This window comes from Aquarana catesbeiana, linkage group LG12 (assembly GCF_042186555.1).
Source record: "Aquarana catesbeiana isolate 2022-GZ linkage group LG12, ASM4218655v1, whole genome shotgun sequence".
Taxonomy (NCBI): Eukaryota; Metazoa; Chordata; class Amphibia; order Anura; family Ranidae; genus Aquarana; species Aquarana catesbeiana.
The window spans coordinates 64400502-64418465 of NC_133335.1; the positions used below are offsets into that span (position 1 = coordinate 64400502).

The 17964-nt window shown below is 43.3% G+C and overlaps 1 protein-coding gene across 1 annotated transcript; it reads left to right on the forward strand.

Moving 5' to 3' along the window:
- Positions 1-263: 263 nt before the first annotated feature.
- On the forward strand, positions 264-16922 carry LOC141114332 (keratin, type I cytoskeletal 47 kDa-like). The gene is made up of 8 exons (XM_073607947.1): positions 264-697; positions 2333-2415; positions 10320-10476; positions 11031-11192; positions 11644-11769; positions 14752-14969; positions 15439-15641; positions 16648-16922. The coding sequence occupies exons 1-8, from the start codon at positions 290-292 to the stop codon at positions 16746-16748; spliced, it is 1458 nt and encodes a 485-aa protein (XP_073464048.1). The 5' UTR covers positions 264-289; the 3' UTR covers positions 16749-16922.
- The last annotated feature ends 1042 nt before the right edge of the window (positions 16923-17964 follow it).

Genomic DNA, 17964 nt, shown 5'->3' on the forward strand with positions numbered 1-17964 from the left:
TAGTACAAGCTTCTGAAGGAAAGAGGAATTTGCCTAGCACAGTTTAAATGCAACAAACAGCCCAAGGGCTGCATCATGTCTGTAAGTTTTACCTGACTCTATCAGAGTAGGTGACAAACAGGTGTTGACTAGGCTGAGAACAAAACTCTGGGAGGAATTACATTTAGAAAATGAAACACCCCCTGCACCCTATATACATATATAAATAAAGACCCTGAAGACCATAGATCTGTACTTTTCTGCTTCTACCCATTCTAGACAGAACAAAAAGCCCACCAATACATCAGTCATGGCCTCCTTTGGCTATAGTTTTGAACCTCCTCAGGCTGCAAGTTTTAGAAGTGGTGTCGGGTTTGGTTTTGGTGGTGGTGCTGGCTTTGCTTCAAATCTTGGTAGTGGAGACCTTGGGGGAGGCTTTGGAGGTGGATCCAGCAATGCCGTCCGCTCTTCTGGTGGTTTTGGAGGGGCAGAATCCAGCAGCTCAGGTGTTTTTGGAGGAAGTGAGAAGGCGAACATGCAAAATCTAAATGATCGCCTGGGTGCCTACCTAGAAAAAGTCAGGGCCCTGGAAGCAGTCAACACCGAGCTGGAGATCAAGATCCGTGGTTGGTATGACAAGCAAGCTGGCGCTGGAGTTGGTGCTGCAGCCAAAGATTACAGCAAATACTATGACATCATCAATGGCTTGAGGAGCAAGGTACGCTATGGATAATTGTAGGCAGCTGTGTTTAAAAGCCTCTGAGGTAAAAGATTTTTATTACTGGGTATATTCAACCCTCTAGAAAGTCAAGAGAAATCCAAAAAAATGTGAATTGTCACCAGAGTAAATTGTGAGAGAAATTTCACTAATTGGGACAACATATGGTCCTATGGTAACTCTCTAAGGTTGGAATTATGTTCACCATGAAACGATTTCCTCTCATTTCCTATGCCTCTCAGGACAGAAAGAGGAAAAAAACTTGACTGAGGTTTTATTCGCTATCTAAAACAAAAAGGTTTGATTTTTCATATATTTTAAATACTTATTTTTTTTCAGTGGTTAAAAGACTTTTATAGAGTATCAGAACAAATTAGACTACAATTGCTATTAAAAAAAACTACATTACACAAAGGTCTGACAGAATTAGATTTGACATAAAGGTACATTTTTGCTTGCATCATTTTTTTAGCCATCTTTTTTTTAGCCATCAAGAGTGAAGACTATATTATTTAATTTATTATTAATATTATCTTTTTTTATTTTTACACTCATGGGTAAAATAATATGAGCTAAACTATATGTATGTATTATTATTATTATTCACGATTTATATAGCGCCAACAGTTTACGCAGCGCTTTACAATGTAGAGGGGGGGCAGCACAATTACAGTACAGTTCAAAACAGAAGGAACAGGAGTTCCCTGCTCATAGACCTTACATTCTAAAGGGAGGGGGGTTGGTGGTAGTACAAAGGGTAATAGATGCAGGGACTGATTTGATGGGGGGTGGCTCGGGGACAGTTGTTAGGTGGGTGTGGGATAGGCTTCCCTGAATAAGTGATTTTTCAGGGATCTCCTAAAGGTGGACAGGTTAGAGGCTGATCGGATATACCGGGGCAGGGAATTCCAGAGGATGGGAGAGGCTCTGGAGAATGTCCTGAAGGTGAGCATGAGAGGAGGTAACAAGGGAGCTAGAGAGCAGGAGGTCCTGGGAGGAGCGGAGGGGACGGTTTGGGTGATATCTGCAGATGAGGTTGGTGATGTAGCTGGGGGCGAAGTTGTGGATGGCCTTGTATGTTGTGGTTAGCATTTTGAATTTTATACGGTGGGTTAGAGGAAGCCAGTGAAGGGATTCGCAGAGAGGGGCAGCAGTCACAGGTCGATTAGTGAGGTGTATTAGTCTAGCAGCAGAATTCATAATAGACTGAAGGGGGGATAGCCTGCGAAGAGAGGCCATTAAGGAGAGAGTTGCAGTAGTCAAGGCGGGAAATAATCAAGGAGTGAATAAGTTGCTTTGTGGTGTCGTTAGTCAGGAAGGGTCGAATTCTGAAGATGTTGCAGAGGTTAAGGCGGCAAGATTTAGCCAGTGATTGGATGTGGGGGCTGAAGGAGCACCCTGGCATGTGTAAAGGGACCAATGATTGTGCTGTTGATCTTAATGGTAAAGTCATGGGGGGGGGGGCTGGGAAGGAGGAAATATTAAAAGCTCAGTTTTAGAAAGATTGAGTTTGTATTCAATCCAACCATTACATTCACATTCATTCTTCAGGGTTTTAATAATAGATGTGTGTGCAATACAAAGTAAAACTGGTATCATAGTATATAAACTATAAAAACAATTTTTTTTAATTAGATCCTGGCTGCCACCATTGAGAACTCTCGAATTGTTCTTGAAATTGACAATGCCAGGTTGGCAGCTGATGACTTCAGACTAAAGTAAGTCCATTGTTCATTATAATTATGAGTAGCATGTCAACATGTGATGGCTTTCATGAGTTGATATTAGGGATGAGCTGAACACCCCCCTGTTCGGTTCGCACCAGAACTTGCGAACAGGCAAAAAATTTGCTTGAATATCCAAACAACGTTAAAGTCTATGGGACACAAACATGAATAATAAAAAGTGCTAATTTTAAAGGCTTATATGCAAGTTATTGTCATAAAAAGTGTTTGGGGACCTGGGTCCTGCCCCAGGGGACATGGATCAATGCAAAAAAAAGTTTTAAAGACGGACTTTTTTTGGGAGCAGTGATTTTAATAATGCTTAAAGTGAAACAATAAAAGTGTAATATTCCTTTAAATTTCGTACCTGGGGGGGTGTCTATAGTATGCCTGTAAAGTGGCGCATGTTTCCCATGTTTAGAACAGTCTAACAGCAAAATGACATTTCAAAGGAAAAAAACTCATTTAAAATTACTTGCGGTTATTAATGAATTGCCGGTCCGACAATACATATAAAATTTAATTGATAAAAACGGCATGGGAATTCCCCACAGGGGAACCCTTTAAAAAAAAATGACGTGGGGGTCCCCCTAAATTCCATACCAGGCCCTTCAAGTCTGGTATGGATATTAAGGGGAACCCCGACCAAAATTTTTTTACAAAATGGCGTGGGGTCCCCCTCAAAATCTATACCAGACCCTTCAGGTCTGGTATTGATTTTAAGGGGAACCCCGACCAAAATTTTTTAAAAAATTGGCGTGGGGTCCCCCCCAAAAATCCATACCAGACCCTTATCCGAGCATGCAACCTGGCAGGCCGCAGGAAAAGAGGGGGGGACAAGAGAGCGCCCCCCCTCCTGAACCGTACCAGGCCACATGCCCTCAACATTGGGAGGGTGCTTTGGGGTAGCCCCCCAAAACACCTTGTCCCCATGTTGATGGGGACAAGGGCCTCATCCCCACAACCCTTGCCCTGTGGTTGTGGGGGTCAGCGGGCGGGGGGCTTATCGGAATCTGGAAGCCCCCTTTAACAAGGGGACCCCCAGATCCCAGGCCCCCCCCTGTGTGAAATGGTAAGGGGGTACAAAAGTACCCCTACCATTTCACAAAAAAAGTGTCAAAAATGTTAAAAATGACAAGAGACAGTTTTTGACAATTCCTTTATTTAAATGCTTCTTCTATCTTCTTTGTTCTATCTTCTATCTTCCTTCGGTTTCTTCCTCCATCTTCTTCTTCTTCTGGTTCTTCTGGTTCTTCTGGTTCTTCCTCCGGTGTTCTTGTCCGGCATCTCCTCCGCGGCATCTTCTTCTCCGCTCCGCATCCATGATGGCATTGAGGGAGGCTCCCGCTGTGTGACGTTTCTCCTCGGGGACTTGACGGGGACTTCCCTGTGGCATTCCCCGTGACGTCAGAGGGGGGTGGGGTCACCAGGTGGCCCCGCCCTCCGTTATTTAAGAAGAGGAGAAGCGTTACACAGTGGGAGCCTCCCACCATGCCATCATGGATGCGGAGCGGCCCGGAGAAGAAGATGAAGAGAAGAAGACACCGCGGAGGAGATGCTGGACGAGAACACCGGAGGAAGAACCAGAAGAACCAGAAGAAGAAGAAGAAGATGGAGGAAGAAACTGAAGGAAGATAGAAGATAGAAGAAAGCAGATAGAAGAAAGAAGAAGCATTTAAATAAAGGAATTGTCAAGAACTGTCTCTTGTCATTTTTAACATTTTTGACAGTTTTTTTGTGAAATGGTAGGCCCTTACCATTTCACACAGGGGGAGTGCCGGGATCTGGGGGTCCCCTTGTTAAAGGGGGCTTCCAGATTCGGATAAGCCCCCCGCCCGCAGACCCCCACAACCACTGGGCAAGGGTTGTGGGGATGAGGCCCTTGTCCCCATCAACATAGGGACAAGGTGTTTTGGGGGGCTACCCCAAAGCACCCTCCCAATGTTGAGGGCATGTGGCCTGGTACGGTTCAGGAGGTGGGGGCGCTTTTTCATCTCCCCTCTTTTCCTGCGGCCTGCCAGGTTGCATGCTCGGATAAGGGTCTGGTATGGATTTTTGGGGGGACCCCACGCCAATTTTTTTTTAAATTTTGGAGAGGGGTTCCCCTTAAAAGCCATACCAGACCTGAAGGGTCTGGTATAGATTTTGAGGGGGACCCCACTCCATTTTTAAAAAAAAATTTGGCCAGGGTTCCCCTTAATATCCATACCAGACCTGAAGGGCCTGGTATGGAATTTAGGGGGACCCCCCACGTAATTTTATTTTAAAATTTTGGTTCGGGGTTCCCCTGTGGAGAATTCCCATGCCGTTTTTATCAATGAACTTTTATGTGTATTGTCGGACCGGCAATTCATTAATAGCCGCGAGTAGTTTTAAATGATTTTTTTCCTTTGAAATGTCATTTTGCTGTCAGACTGTTCTAAACACGGGAAACATGCGCCCCTTTACAGGCATACTATAGACACCCCCCAGGTACGAAATTTAAAGGAATATTACACTTTTATTGTTTCACTTTAAGCATTATTAAAATCACTGCTCCCGAAAAAACGGCCGTTTTTAAAACTTTTTTTGCATTGATCCTGGACAGGACCCAGGTCCCCAAACACTTTTTATGACAATACCATGCATATAAGCCTTTAAAATTAGCACTTTTGATTTCTCCCATAAACTTTTAAAGGGTGTTCTGCGGCTTTCGAATTTGCCGCGAACACCCCAAATTGTTCGCTGTTCGGCGAATTGGCAAACAGTCGATGTTCGAGTCAAACATGAGTTTGACTCGAACTCGAAGCTCACCCCTAGTTGATATATATAAAAATGCACAACTTAGAAAAAGGCAATCAATGGCAAGTCACAGAAAGACATGCATTACATAGTAGCACCTTAGGTGAAAGTTAGTCATTTAAATTCTCTCCTATAAGATAGATAGATATACTTTATTGTCATTGTATACATACAACAAATTTTTTTTCGGATACTCTTTACTGCAGCAATAAAACATTTCTCAAGAAAACCACACATACATACTCCTAGCACATGCCCACATATCTATTTAAATATATCAAGATATAAAATGTTATTTAAAAATAAATAAATAAAAGAATGTTAAAATTCTACATAAAATTCCTAAAACACTGTACCTGGTGGGATTATGGACAATACGGCCCTAGGGAAAAAACTATGCTTTAAGCGATCAGTGTGCGTTTTAAGTGTTCTATATCTTTTCCCTGATGGCAATGGGACAAACACACTGTAACCTGGGTGGGTTGGATCAATACTAATAGCTTTTGCCCGCTTTTTTAATCGGCTGGCATATGCTGTGTCCAAATTTGGTAGATCTGTTCCTATGATCCGCTGTGCTGTTTTCACCACACGAGACAGGCACTTTTTATCCTCCGCCCTGCAGCTGGCATACCACACTACAGCGCAGTGGAGAAGAATACTCTCAATGGTACAATGATAGAAATTGACCAGAAGCCTTAAGGGCAATCCAGCCTGCTTCAATCTCCTAAGGAAAAACAGTCTCTACTGTGCTTTTTTCACTAGAAAAAAAGTATTTTGAGACCATGACAACTCCCTTGTAATATGTACTCCCAAAAATTTAATAGTGTCCACCCTTTCCACCTCCTCACCACCTATATGAACCGGGCAATGATTGATCTTTCTTGATCTCCTATAATCCACTATTATTTCTTTAGTTTTTGCCGTATTGAGTATTAAATCATTTTCTCTACACCACTCAACCAAATGTTGAATTTCCTGCCTATAAGCTGTCTCATCATTATCTTGTATGAGTCCCACTAAAGTGGTGTCATCAGCAAACTTCACTATAGTGTTAGGGTCGGTTCACACTGGGACGACTTGGGATCCGACTTGTACGCCCTCAAGTCGCCCCAGAAAGAGATTCACATTTAAGTGAATGGGAGCGTCTTAATAGACACTACTGAAGTCGCTCCGACTTCAGAGCGTACTCCCTGTACTACTTTGATCCGACTTTGATCCGACTTCAGCCTATTGACTATCATTGAAGTCGGATCGCCGTCTCGCATGATCCGACTTCGGCATGCGACTTGTGCTCAGATGATCTTGAGGGGGAACTCCGCGCCAAATTTTAAATAAAAATCCGGCATGGGTTCCCCCTCCAAGAGCATACCAGGCCCTTGGGTCTGGTATGGACCTTGAGGGGAACCCCCTACGCCGAAAAAGCGGCATGGGGGGTCCCCCAATCCATACCAGACCCTTATCCGAGCACGCAGCCCGGCCGGACAGGAATGGGGGTGGGGGACGAGCCAGCGCCCCCCCCATCCTGAACCGTACCAGGCCGCATGCCCTCAACATGGGGGGGTTGGTGCCTTGGGGAAGGGGGGCGCGCTGCGGCCCCCCCACCCCAAAGCACCTTGTCCCCATGTTGATGAGGACAAGGGCCTCTTCCCGACAACCCTGGCCATTGGTTGTCGGGGTCTGTGGGCTTATCGGAATCCGGGAGCCCCCTTTAATAAGAGGGCCCCCAGATCCCGGCCCCCCACCCTATGTGAATGAGTATGGGGTACATCGAACCCCTACCCATTCACCTAGGGAAAGTGTCAATTTAAAAAAAAACACTACACAGATTTTTAAAGTAATTTATTAGACAGCTCCGGGGGTCTTCTTCCGACTTCGGGGTCTCTCCGGTTCTTCTCCGCGCTCTCCGGGTCTTCTGCCGGGCTCCTCCGCTATTTTCTGCTCTTTTGCCGCTCTTTTGCTATAGCGGAGGAGCCCGGTCTTCAATCTTCTGCCTTCTGCCCTCTTCTCCTGATGTTGACACGACGCTCTCTGGGGCTGGAATGCACTCTGAGCGCTCCGCTCTGACTTATATAGGTGGTGACCACGCCCCCTTATGCCGTCACAGTTCCTGGGCATGCTGGGACTGTGACGTTTTAGGGGGCGTGGTCATCACCCAATGACCACGCCCCCTTATGCAGTCATAGTCCCAGCATGCCCAGGGACTGTGACGGCATAAGGGGGCGGGGTCACCGCCTATATAAGTCAGAGCAGAGCGCACAGAGAGCATTCTAGCCGGAGAGAGCGTCGTGTCAACATCAGAAGAAGAGGAGAGGGCAGAAGACGGAAGACCGGGCTCCTCCGCTTTAGCAAAAGAGCGGCAGAAGAGAGCGGAGGAGCCCGGAGGAAGATCCGGAGAGCGTGGAGAAGAACCGGAGAGACCCCCGAAGTCGGAAGAAGACCCCCGGAGCTGTCTAATAAAATACTTTAAAAATCTATGTAGTGTTTTTTTTTAAATTGACACTTTTTCCCTAGGTGAATTGGTAGTGGTACTATGTACCCCATACTCATTCACATAGGGTGGGGGGCCGGGATCTGGGGGCCCCCTTATTAAAGGGGGCTCCCGGATTCTGATAAGCCCTCCGCCCGCAGACCCCGACAACCAACGGCCAGGGTTGTCGGGAAGAGGCCCTTGTCCTCATCAACATGGGGACAAGGTGCTTTGGGGGGGGGCCCGCAACGCGCCCCCTCCCCCAAGGCACCAACCCCCCATGTTGAGGGCATGCGGCCTGGTACGGTTCAGGGGGGGGGGGGCGCTCGCTCGTCCCCACTCCCATCCCTGTCCGGCCGGGCTGCGTGCTCGGATAAGGGTCTGGTATGGATTGGGGGGTGACCCCCCCCACGCCGTTTTTTCGGCGTAGGGGGTTCCCCTCAAGGTCCATACCAGACCCAAGGGCCTGGTATGCTCCTGGAGGGGGAACCCATGCCGGTTTTTTATTTAAAATTTGGCGCAGAGTTCCCCCTAAAGATTCATACCAAACACAGTGGCGGGGATCCAAGTCGGATCCCCGTTCATTGAAAGTCGGACACATGTCGCAGGGCAAAGTCGGATCCATAAGTCGCGTTGAAGTCGGGTTGAAGTCGTGTTGCAAAGTCGCGTTGAAGTCGTGTTGCCCCTGTGTGAATCGAGCCTTAGACACATGTATGGGAGTACAGTCGTGCGTGAACAATGTAAACAAGGCCGGACTTAACACACATCCCTGTGGTACCCCTGTATTCAAAATAATAGTGTTAGACATCTGATCTCCTATTCTCACCATTTGTGGCCTGTTTGTTAGAAAATCCATAATCCATGAGCGCAACAATGGACATAGGCCCAAAGCTTTTAACTTTTCCACTAATTTTTCAGGAACTACTGTATTAAATGCAGAGCTAAAATCAATGAATAACATCCTAACATATGTGTTTGAGTGCTCAAGATGTGTCAAGGCAGCATGCAATGCAATAGCAATTGCATCATCTGTGCATCTATTTGCACGATAGGCAAACTGATACTTATCCAGAATAACAGGAATGCTTGCCTTAAGATTTGATAATACGAGCCTCTCAAAACATTTCATGATGATAGGAGTTAGGGCAACTGGGCGATAATCATTTAAGCATGATACCGCTGATTTTTTAGGTATTGGGACAATAGTAGTAGATTTAAAACAAGAAGGTACTGCAGCCTGCTTTAATGATAAATTTAAAATATCAGTAAAAACACCTGCTAACTGGTCTGCACATCCCCTCAGTATATGGCCTGACACCCCGTCTGGTCCTGCTGCCTTTCTGATGTCAATCTTCCTCAAATTTGACCTGACCTCATGTATTTTTAATACCAATAAATGGTCAATGGCAACCAAATTCTCCATACTCAGAGACCAATGTCCTCTTTTGAACGATGTCACCTAGGCTTGACATGCTCATTTGATGGGATTAGTAGTTTTAGTTTTCGAAAGAAAGATAAGATTGTTTTTTGCTTATTTCAGCTCACAGAAAGCCAAAAGGTTACTACATTTCTGGCAAAAAAAAATATTTTTTGTACTGCCAAAAATGTTCTTAGCCTGAAAAAAGGAAACTAAGCCACCACAAGACTGGTAATGTGCACTAGCAGCCACCACAAGACTAGTAATGTGTACTATATAAAATTTTTTGGGGGGTGGAGGAGGGGGGTTTGGATAAGCTTTTATACTTACTTGGTTTGCTGCCAATGCTGAACTTAATTTTGCTGCTGAAATATTTTCACTGTCCAGCACACTTCCTGGTAACCTTTCTGAACCTTTTCAAAACAGAGGAACTCTTGAAATAATTTTCCATTCTCAAGAAACCTCCACTAAAAATTACTATACCTACAACTCATGATACATTAGTGTGATGGTCAGTGTGAAGAATGCTCTTTACACTTGTTGTCATTGGGAAGATAGCTAAAAAGATCAATGGTGTCAGTTGATCTGAGAGGCAGAAATTGCTCATTGCTCAAGGAGCCTCTAGCAACCTCTAGAGAAACCCTAGTGTTCCATGGAACCCTGCTTAAAAGGTAACTTCACTTTTACAGAAAAATCTGTAAGGTGAACTTACACAGGACCCCCTCCTCACCAGCCCAGTCCCATTGACCTGGAGCGCGGTGGTCACCCGCACTGACACACCGGGTTGCCGCCTCACCGGTCAGGGGCTTAGAAATTCCCTCAGCTTAATCTCCAAAACCTACCTAGTCAGGAAGATTCTAATTGTCACTGTGGGCAAAGAGTAGAGAAAGTCGCGGGGATTTGAAATCCCTGGACCGGTACAGCGTCGATACAAGCTGTCAGTGCGGGGGATCGCCAGACTCCAGGTTTGCGGGACCGGGGGGGGATGGGGAGGGGGTCCAGTGGAAGTTCACCTTACCTTTTCTGTAAAGGTAAACTTACACTTTAAGAAATCCTGCTTTCGGGTGTGTCAGGTGCCTTGTTCCTGGTGCACTTTTTTTTCCTTGAATTACCACATTAACTAAGTTTTAAAACAAATTCCTGAAACAAAATCCCTATATAAAACAATATGCAAACTACACCCCAGCATCTGACTTTTTATTTTTCATGTATTTTATTTGAATTTTTCCAAAGGTATGATAATGAACTGGTTCTCCGTCAGAGCGTGGATTCTGATATCAGTAGCCTCCGCAAAGTCCTAGATGAGCTTTTACTGTCCAGAGGAGACTTTGAAATTCAGATTGACGGCTTGCATGAAGAGCTGGCCTACCTGAAGAAGAACCATGAGGAGGTAAGCAGTGTGCTGGAATCATATTTGATGAAAAGCTAATATATGCAAGACACCAAGAAACTTTTGGGGTAGAGGTATGCATACATTATTAATAAACCAAACATAAAATAGACTGTCACTTTAAGAAAACTATCTTCTACTGACAGGTATAAAGAACAGACACCCAGAGATCAATTTGATAGCCTTTTGTGAAAATTGTGTAACACATGGGCCAGTTTCAATGTATTTAGTCATATTAAATGGAATGTCCTTCATATCATGCGACTACCAAGAAAATTGTATGGACCAACCAAAATCTTAATATGTTTATTATGTATACAGTTTGTGCACTTTAAAAACACCCTCTACACTTAAATAATGTACTACATTTCAAGTATCTACTCTACTATACAAAATTATATGTAAGATCTGATTGGAGGCCACAAGCAAAAGTTCCACTTTTATTTGTTTCAGTCTTTCTAAACAACAGTCTTATTTCTACATTCATTAACAAAGTACATGAATGGATCTGATGTAAGCTTTTCATATACAATGTCTTTGCTATCAATGCCTAGGAGGTACACGCTGCCAGAAACAGTGCTGCCGGCCGGGTCAATGTAGAGATGGATGCTGCTCCGGGAGTAGATCTCACTAAGATTCTGAATGACATGAGAAGTGGCTATGAAGCTCTGGCTGCTAAGAACCGTAGAGATGCCGAGGCTTTGTTTCTACAGAAGGTAAGGTGGAGACTTTTCACATTTTGAAGCACCCATACACAGGTAGATCCATCCACATTTGAGTAAAATATCTTTGCTAAATGTACTTGTTCACTTATCATCAACTTTACCTGGCCCAAATACCTGGCAATTAAGTTACTAAGCCAAAAAAATGTATTATTTAGGTGACAATGTAAATAACCCAAAATGCAAAGACCAGAGACATGGATAAGTGCCGTCATCGTGAGACCATCCTGACTAGTTGATATCCTTATCCAATATAAACTGAGCTTTTTCCTTAAAAATGTGCTTTGGAGCTGATCAGTAGAATAAGTGTAAAATTATTTTTTTCTCTGCAATCTACTCCATGTAGTGCTTTAGGCTTCACATATAAATGAATTAGAATAATTAAAACAGAATATCATAAAAAAATTAAATAAAAAAAAACAACACACACATTTTCTTGTTTTAGAGCAATGAACTGAAAAAGGAAATTTCAGCCAACGTGGAACAGGTAGAGACAAGCAAGACTGAAGTTTCTGACAGCAGACGTTCCCTCCAAAACTTGGAGGTTGAGCTCCAGTCTCTGCTGGCAATGGTAAGTCAAGAAATAATTTGATAGAAATGTCGAACTGAAAATCTATTTCCATTTCTCTCTCCTTGTTGCAGGTTAGAACTTAGAACTTAGGAAATAATAACTGTTAGCTAAGAGGGAAACACAGTCTATGATTGGCATGAGGCCAGGCATAGATGTAAAAATAATTACAAAAATATATAATAGGTGCACATCAACACAAATAAATAGCACTTAACAAAGGTATGAAATGAAAACTCAAATGAATAAAAAAAAATGTACTCAAAGTGTCAAATAGTCTGATAATAGTAAATCTTATATCGAACGGTTTTTGAAAGTGAGTCCATATACCAAATGTCCAAATGGAAAACCCCAACAGTTCACCAAGAAAGTGAATAACTCTTGAAATGGAAAGGATGAAACACCTTGTGTCCTCCACCACAATTTAAAGCCTCTTACAACATTGGATTGATCCCTTATGAAAGAGATCAATACAGCATGTTGTAAATAGGCAAATCCAGGCACTCAGCAATGATCCACAACAGGCTGCCCACTATTGAATCTCAGCGACTCCAAGGATCAACACACCAGGCCAGACGTCATCATCACTGGGGAAAAAGGAACAAAGGCCGCACATAGTGTAAAAGTGCTAGACCAGCATTTATTAAACTTGAGACAGGTACTTACAAAGTTAGATAAAAGCAGCACATAGTAAGAATGCTGCCGCAGCAACCACTTGGCAGGCATGATTATGTCACCAGTCAGGCCCCGCCCAACATGTTTTGCCATCAGATACAGGGTATATTTAAATGTATCACTCATAGCTCATAAGACTAGATATGTTGATCCACCCATCATCTCTAATACCAATGGGCTTTAAATTTTTCCCTGCTAGTTTGGCGTAAAGTTCCTGTAAATATGTAGAGAAAGGTTTCTTTTCTTGTGGAAAAAAGGGAAGAGCCTCGATTGGTCACACAGGGATTCATTTAGTAAACCTGGAGAGTGCAAAATCTGGTGCAGCTGTGCATGGTAGCCAATCAGCTTCTAACTTCAACGTGTTCAATTAAAGGATATCTAAAGGTTCTTTTTTTTTTTTTAAACACACATGTCATACTTACCTCCTCTGTGCAGTTGGTTTTTCACAGGGTGGCCCCGATCCTCCTCTTCTGGGGTCCCTCAGTGGTGCTCCTTGCTCCTCCTCTTCTCGAGTGCCCCGTTGGAGAGCCGCTCTCCCTCGGTGCACTCATAGGTGCGCTCTCCCGTGTCCTGCTGCTGCTGCAACTATTGTCACAGACAGCAGGACTCGGCCCCGCCCCCCTTGCTCCTGCATCACTGGATTTGACTGACAGCAGCGGGAACCAATGGCTGCGCTGCAATCAATCTATCTAATCAGGACCTGAGACATTGGCTGGAGCTGGTGTGCTCGTCCCCGTCACAGGAAAGACCGAGTTCAAGTAACTAAAAGGGAGGGTGTGCTGCATCACAGGAGGTTTTTCACCTTAATGCATACAATGCATTAAGGTGAAAAACCTTGAGGTCCCGTTCACACCTATGCGAATTAGATGCGGCTTACACCGCATCCAATTTGCAGGACATTTTAAAATGCATTAATTTGATTGCATCTGGTTCACATATGTGCGTTGCATTCGCACTGCGCATTGCCCAAAAAAGTGTGCATTTTCTGGGCATTGCGGTGCAAATTACAAGCAAATTGGGGGTTATTTAGGAAAGGCAAATCCACTTTGCACTGCAAGTGCACTTGAAAGTGCACTTGGAAATGCAGTCGCTCTAAATCCAAGGGGTAGATCTGAAATGAGTGGAAGCTCTGCTGATTTTATCATCCAATCATGTGCAAGCTAAAATGCTGTTTTTTATTTTCCTTGCATGTCCCCCTTGGGTCTACAACGACTTTACTTTCAAGTGCACTTGCAGTGCAAAGTGGATTTGCCTTTCGTAAATAACCCCTATTATCTTCTATGGGAACGACTCTGATTTGCAGATGCATTCCGTTCTGAACACAAATTCTCTCCTTCTCCTCACTACACCTCCCCCCTCTCCCTTCCCACTGATCCGCAGCTACAACGGAGAGGAACCGCTGAACAGCTGTTTTTTCTTTTCACAGAGGAAACGGAGCTGGAATTCGCACCGCACATGTGTGAACCCAGCCTTAAGGTTTACAACCCCTTTAAAGTGATTGTAAAGGCTCGTCTTCTCTTTTAAAAAGTAACAAACACGTTATACTTACCTCCTCTGTGCAGTTGGTTTTGCACAGAGCAGCCCGGATCCTCCTCTTCTCAGGTCCCTCTTCGCTGCTCTTAGTCCTTCCCTCCTTTGAGTGTCCCTCAACCAGCAGCTTGCTACAGGGGGCACCCAAGCAGAGTCAGAGCTCTGTGTATCCATTCAGACACAAAGCCTCAACCTGCTCCCTCTCCCCCCCCTGATTGGCTGACTGACTTTGATTTACAGCCGCAGGAGCCAATGACACTGCTGCTCCTTCTCAGCCAATCAGGAGGAGTGTCGTGGACATCGCTGGAGAGAGAAGGGGCTCAGGTAGGTAATTGGGGGGGGTGCTGGGGGGACTGCTACACACAGAAGGTTTTTTATCTTAATGCATAGAATGCATTAAGATAAAAAAACCTTCTGCCTTTACAACTCCTTTAAGCTTTGACAATAAAACCTGGAAGCTAATTGGTTTCTATGCGCACTTGCACCAGATTTAGTAAATTAACGCCATAGTGTTTCCACCATGTTAAAGAACTTCTAAATGTTGCACCCTGTTAAGCCCTATTTATTTTACTTATTTGTGTAGCATTGACATACTCCATAGTACTTCATAGTAGACAACATTGACCCCTTTAAATCAGTCCATGCACCTAAGCATGGAGCCAAAGGTCCCTACCACACTCATCGTGGTCAGATTTCAGTTAAGCCAATAAATTGAGTATCTTTTTTGCTAAATATAGAAAGCAAGATAATGTGACAAATAATTTTTTAAATACGTTTCAGAAAAAGTCCCTTGAAGACACCTTGGCTGAGACAGATGGCCGCTATGGTGCTCAGATCCAACAGCTCCAGGCCGTCATCAGTGGAACAGAAGAGCAGCTCTTCCAGATCAGATCAGACACAGAACGCCAGGGCCTTGAGTATAGAGAGCTGCTCGATATCAAAAGCAGACTGGAACTTGAGATTGAAACGTATCGTCGCCTGCTGGAGGGAGAACTAGAGTGAGTTCAAGTAATAAAACTTTTTTTGTTTTTTTTTTATTTAAGCTTAAAAAATTTACAAAGGGACACTGAAAAGTTATGAAACTCCTAAAAGGTAAATTGCTATATTCGATTAATATTGACATCACTAGATTTTGATGACAATGTGATGCCATATAATATCATATTACAGACAGAGCCGTGCAGACATACAACATTATGGGGCTGATTTACTAAAGGAAAATAGACTGTGAACCCTGCAAGTGCAGTTGCTCCAGAGCTTAGTAAATGAGGTAAAGCTTCACTGTACAAAAAATACCCAATCACGTGCAAGGAAAATAAAAAAAAACAGCATAGTTTGCGCAGTCTATTTGCCTTTATTAAACCTATGTGCTTGAAACAGGTGTGACCTTAATTTTCTAACCTATTAGACCTATGAAAAATAATTACTGTATTTTGGTGCACTGAACATGAACCTTTTTTTCCACAGTGAGTTCTCTTCTCAGAGCTCATCCTCATTTACCGAACTGACTGAAATAGTGACAGCATCTTCAACCTCAGTTAATTCATCTGCAATAGAATTATCCACAATAAAATCATCTGAAAAAGAATCATCTTCAATAGGCTTCTGCTCAGTTGTTGACTTATCATCCACAACAACATCACAAACTTCCTTTGTAGAGCCTGTTAAAGGTAACCTAATAGTATAAATGGCTGTACTGGTACACATAGGGGTTGATTGAAGGCAAATAGAATGTCCATTTTGCAAAGGGAATTTCCCCCCAGAACTTCCATCATGTGCAAGCAAAAATGCAGGTTTTTACATTTATTTTTTTAACTTGATTGGGCGATTTTTTTTTTGCAAAGTGAAGTTTTACCACATTCACTAAGCTCTGGGGAAAATTCTCTTGCAATGTGCAACTTCCCCTGCAAAATGAGCAACCTATTTGCCTTAGTAAATCAACTCCATAGGCTGTAAGCCTGATTTCGCAATTGGCAGAATTGGTTGATGATTTGGTCGTCTAGGACATCACAGGTCTCAGCAGACAGCACTGGTAGAATGATCTTGGAGGAACTGGCTGCTGGCTGGGAAATAAATTACCAGCCTATTATAAACCCTAGATACAAGTGCCTCATCCCAGGGGGATCATACATACAGTACATGCACTATCACTGATCAAATAATTATATACTTTTAAAAATTGAATGCATAACTTTGGAAAATAGTGACTACTCTGCAGTATTCATTTTAGGCTAGGTCTACTCAAGCTTCTAAAAGGGTCACTTGACAAGCATGCTTAATATCTGCTCAGAGTCCCTCCCAACCACCAGGTTCAATGTTGTCAATGTTGAGCCAAACGGCTCATTAGACGCATTGGCAGTTGTCAAGTCGTGTATTATATGCAATATTTAGGCTTTATCACCTCGTTGACTTACAATGAATCAAGGGGAGGTACAACACTTATTGGGTGGTGGAAGCTCTGCATCTGTATCCATCCATAAAGACGTAGCCTTGGGAACTTATGTATAAATATTCACTGCATGGGAATCAATCACTGTCGTTTAAAACACATGCACCTGGAAAGGTTCACCTGCAATTAATTGCTTTATAAATATGCCCCCTAGTGTGATTTCAGTTGCAAACAAAACAAGGGTCCTAAAAATCTTTATAAATGTGATAAAATGATCTTCATTGCAGACCCAACCAAAACCAGAAAGGTGAAGAAGATTGTGGAAGAATTGGTGAATGGAAAAGTTGTAAACTCAACAGTTGAGGAGATTGAAGAAAGTTTTGAGTAAAAAAGAAAAGCCATATTGAAAGAACACATTGAGGAAAGATGGTGCTGGCTTGTGGTGGGGCTCTTAAGCAATTGTACTTCTTTTTTTTTCGCTTTTATTGAGACAAACAATCCAGTGCAATTGTACTTCTTATTTTTTTCTTATTCAATAAAGCCTTTAATGCATCCCAAATAACTAATGATGTATTTTCTGTGTTTATTGGTGAAACATTCATGCTACGTAATCTCTATAATTAATAAAACTTTAGTAAATTGAGCATCTCAACAAGTAAATATGCACCAGCCTGAATGAAGACTTTTAAAAAGCAACAAATACTTTTCCACCTTACTGCCTGGAAGAATTTACTTGAGATTTTGAGATCAGCCTAGGGCATCTCAATTCTTTGTTAGGTAATGGCAGTGCAGTCAGAATATGTGTTCACCTCAGATCTTCACTGACTTCAATGGCCAAAAGAGTTTGCATACAGTGGGGATGGAAAGTATTCAGACCCCCTTAAATTTTCTACTCTTTGTTATATTTCAGCCATTTGCTAAAATCATTTAAGTTCATTTTTTTCCTCATTAATGTACACACAGCACCCCATATTGACAGAAAAACACAGAATTGTTGACATTTTTGCAAATTTATTAAAAAAGAAAAACTGAAATATCACATGGTCCTAAGTATTCAGACCCTTTGCTCAGTATTTAGCAGAAGCACCCTTTTGATCTAATACACCCATGAGTCTTTTTGGGAAAGATGCAACAAGTTTTTTCACACGTGGATTTGGGGATCCTCTGCCATTCCTCCTTCAAGATCCTCTCCAGTTCTGTCAGGTCGGATGGTAAACGTTGGTGGACAGCCATTTTTAGGTCTCTCCAGAGATGCTCAATTGGGTTTAAGTCAGGGCTCTGGCTGGGCCATTCAAGAACAGTCACGGAGTTGTTGGGAAGCCACTCCTTCATTATTTTAGCTGTGTGCTTAGGGTCATTGTCTTGTTGAAAGGTAAACCTTCGGCCCAGTCTGAGGTCCTGAGCACTCTGGAGAAGGTTTTCGTCCAGGATATCCCTCTACTTGGCCGTATTCATCTTTCCCTCGATTGCAACCAGTCGTCCTGTCCCTGCAGCTGAAAAACATCCCCACAGCATGATGCTGCCACCACCATGCTTTACTGTTGGGACTGTATTGGACAGGTGATGAGCAGTGCCTGGTTTTCTCCACACATACCACTTAGAAT

Coding starts and splice junctions, on each gene's coding strand:
- LOC141114332 (XM_073607947.1), top strand. CDS start 290: ATGGCCTCCTTTGGCTATAGTTTTGAACCTCCTCAGGCTGCAAGTTTT. Junction 698..2,332: donor TCAATGGCTTGAGGAGCAAG/GTACGCTATGGA, acceptor TTTTTTAATTAG/ATCCTGGCTGCCACCATTGA. Junction 14,970..15,438: donor CTGCTGGAGGGAGAACTAGA/GTGAGTTCAAGT, acceptor TTTTTTCCACAG/TGAGTTCTCTTCTCAGAGCT.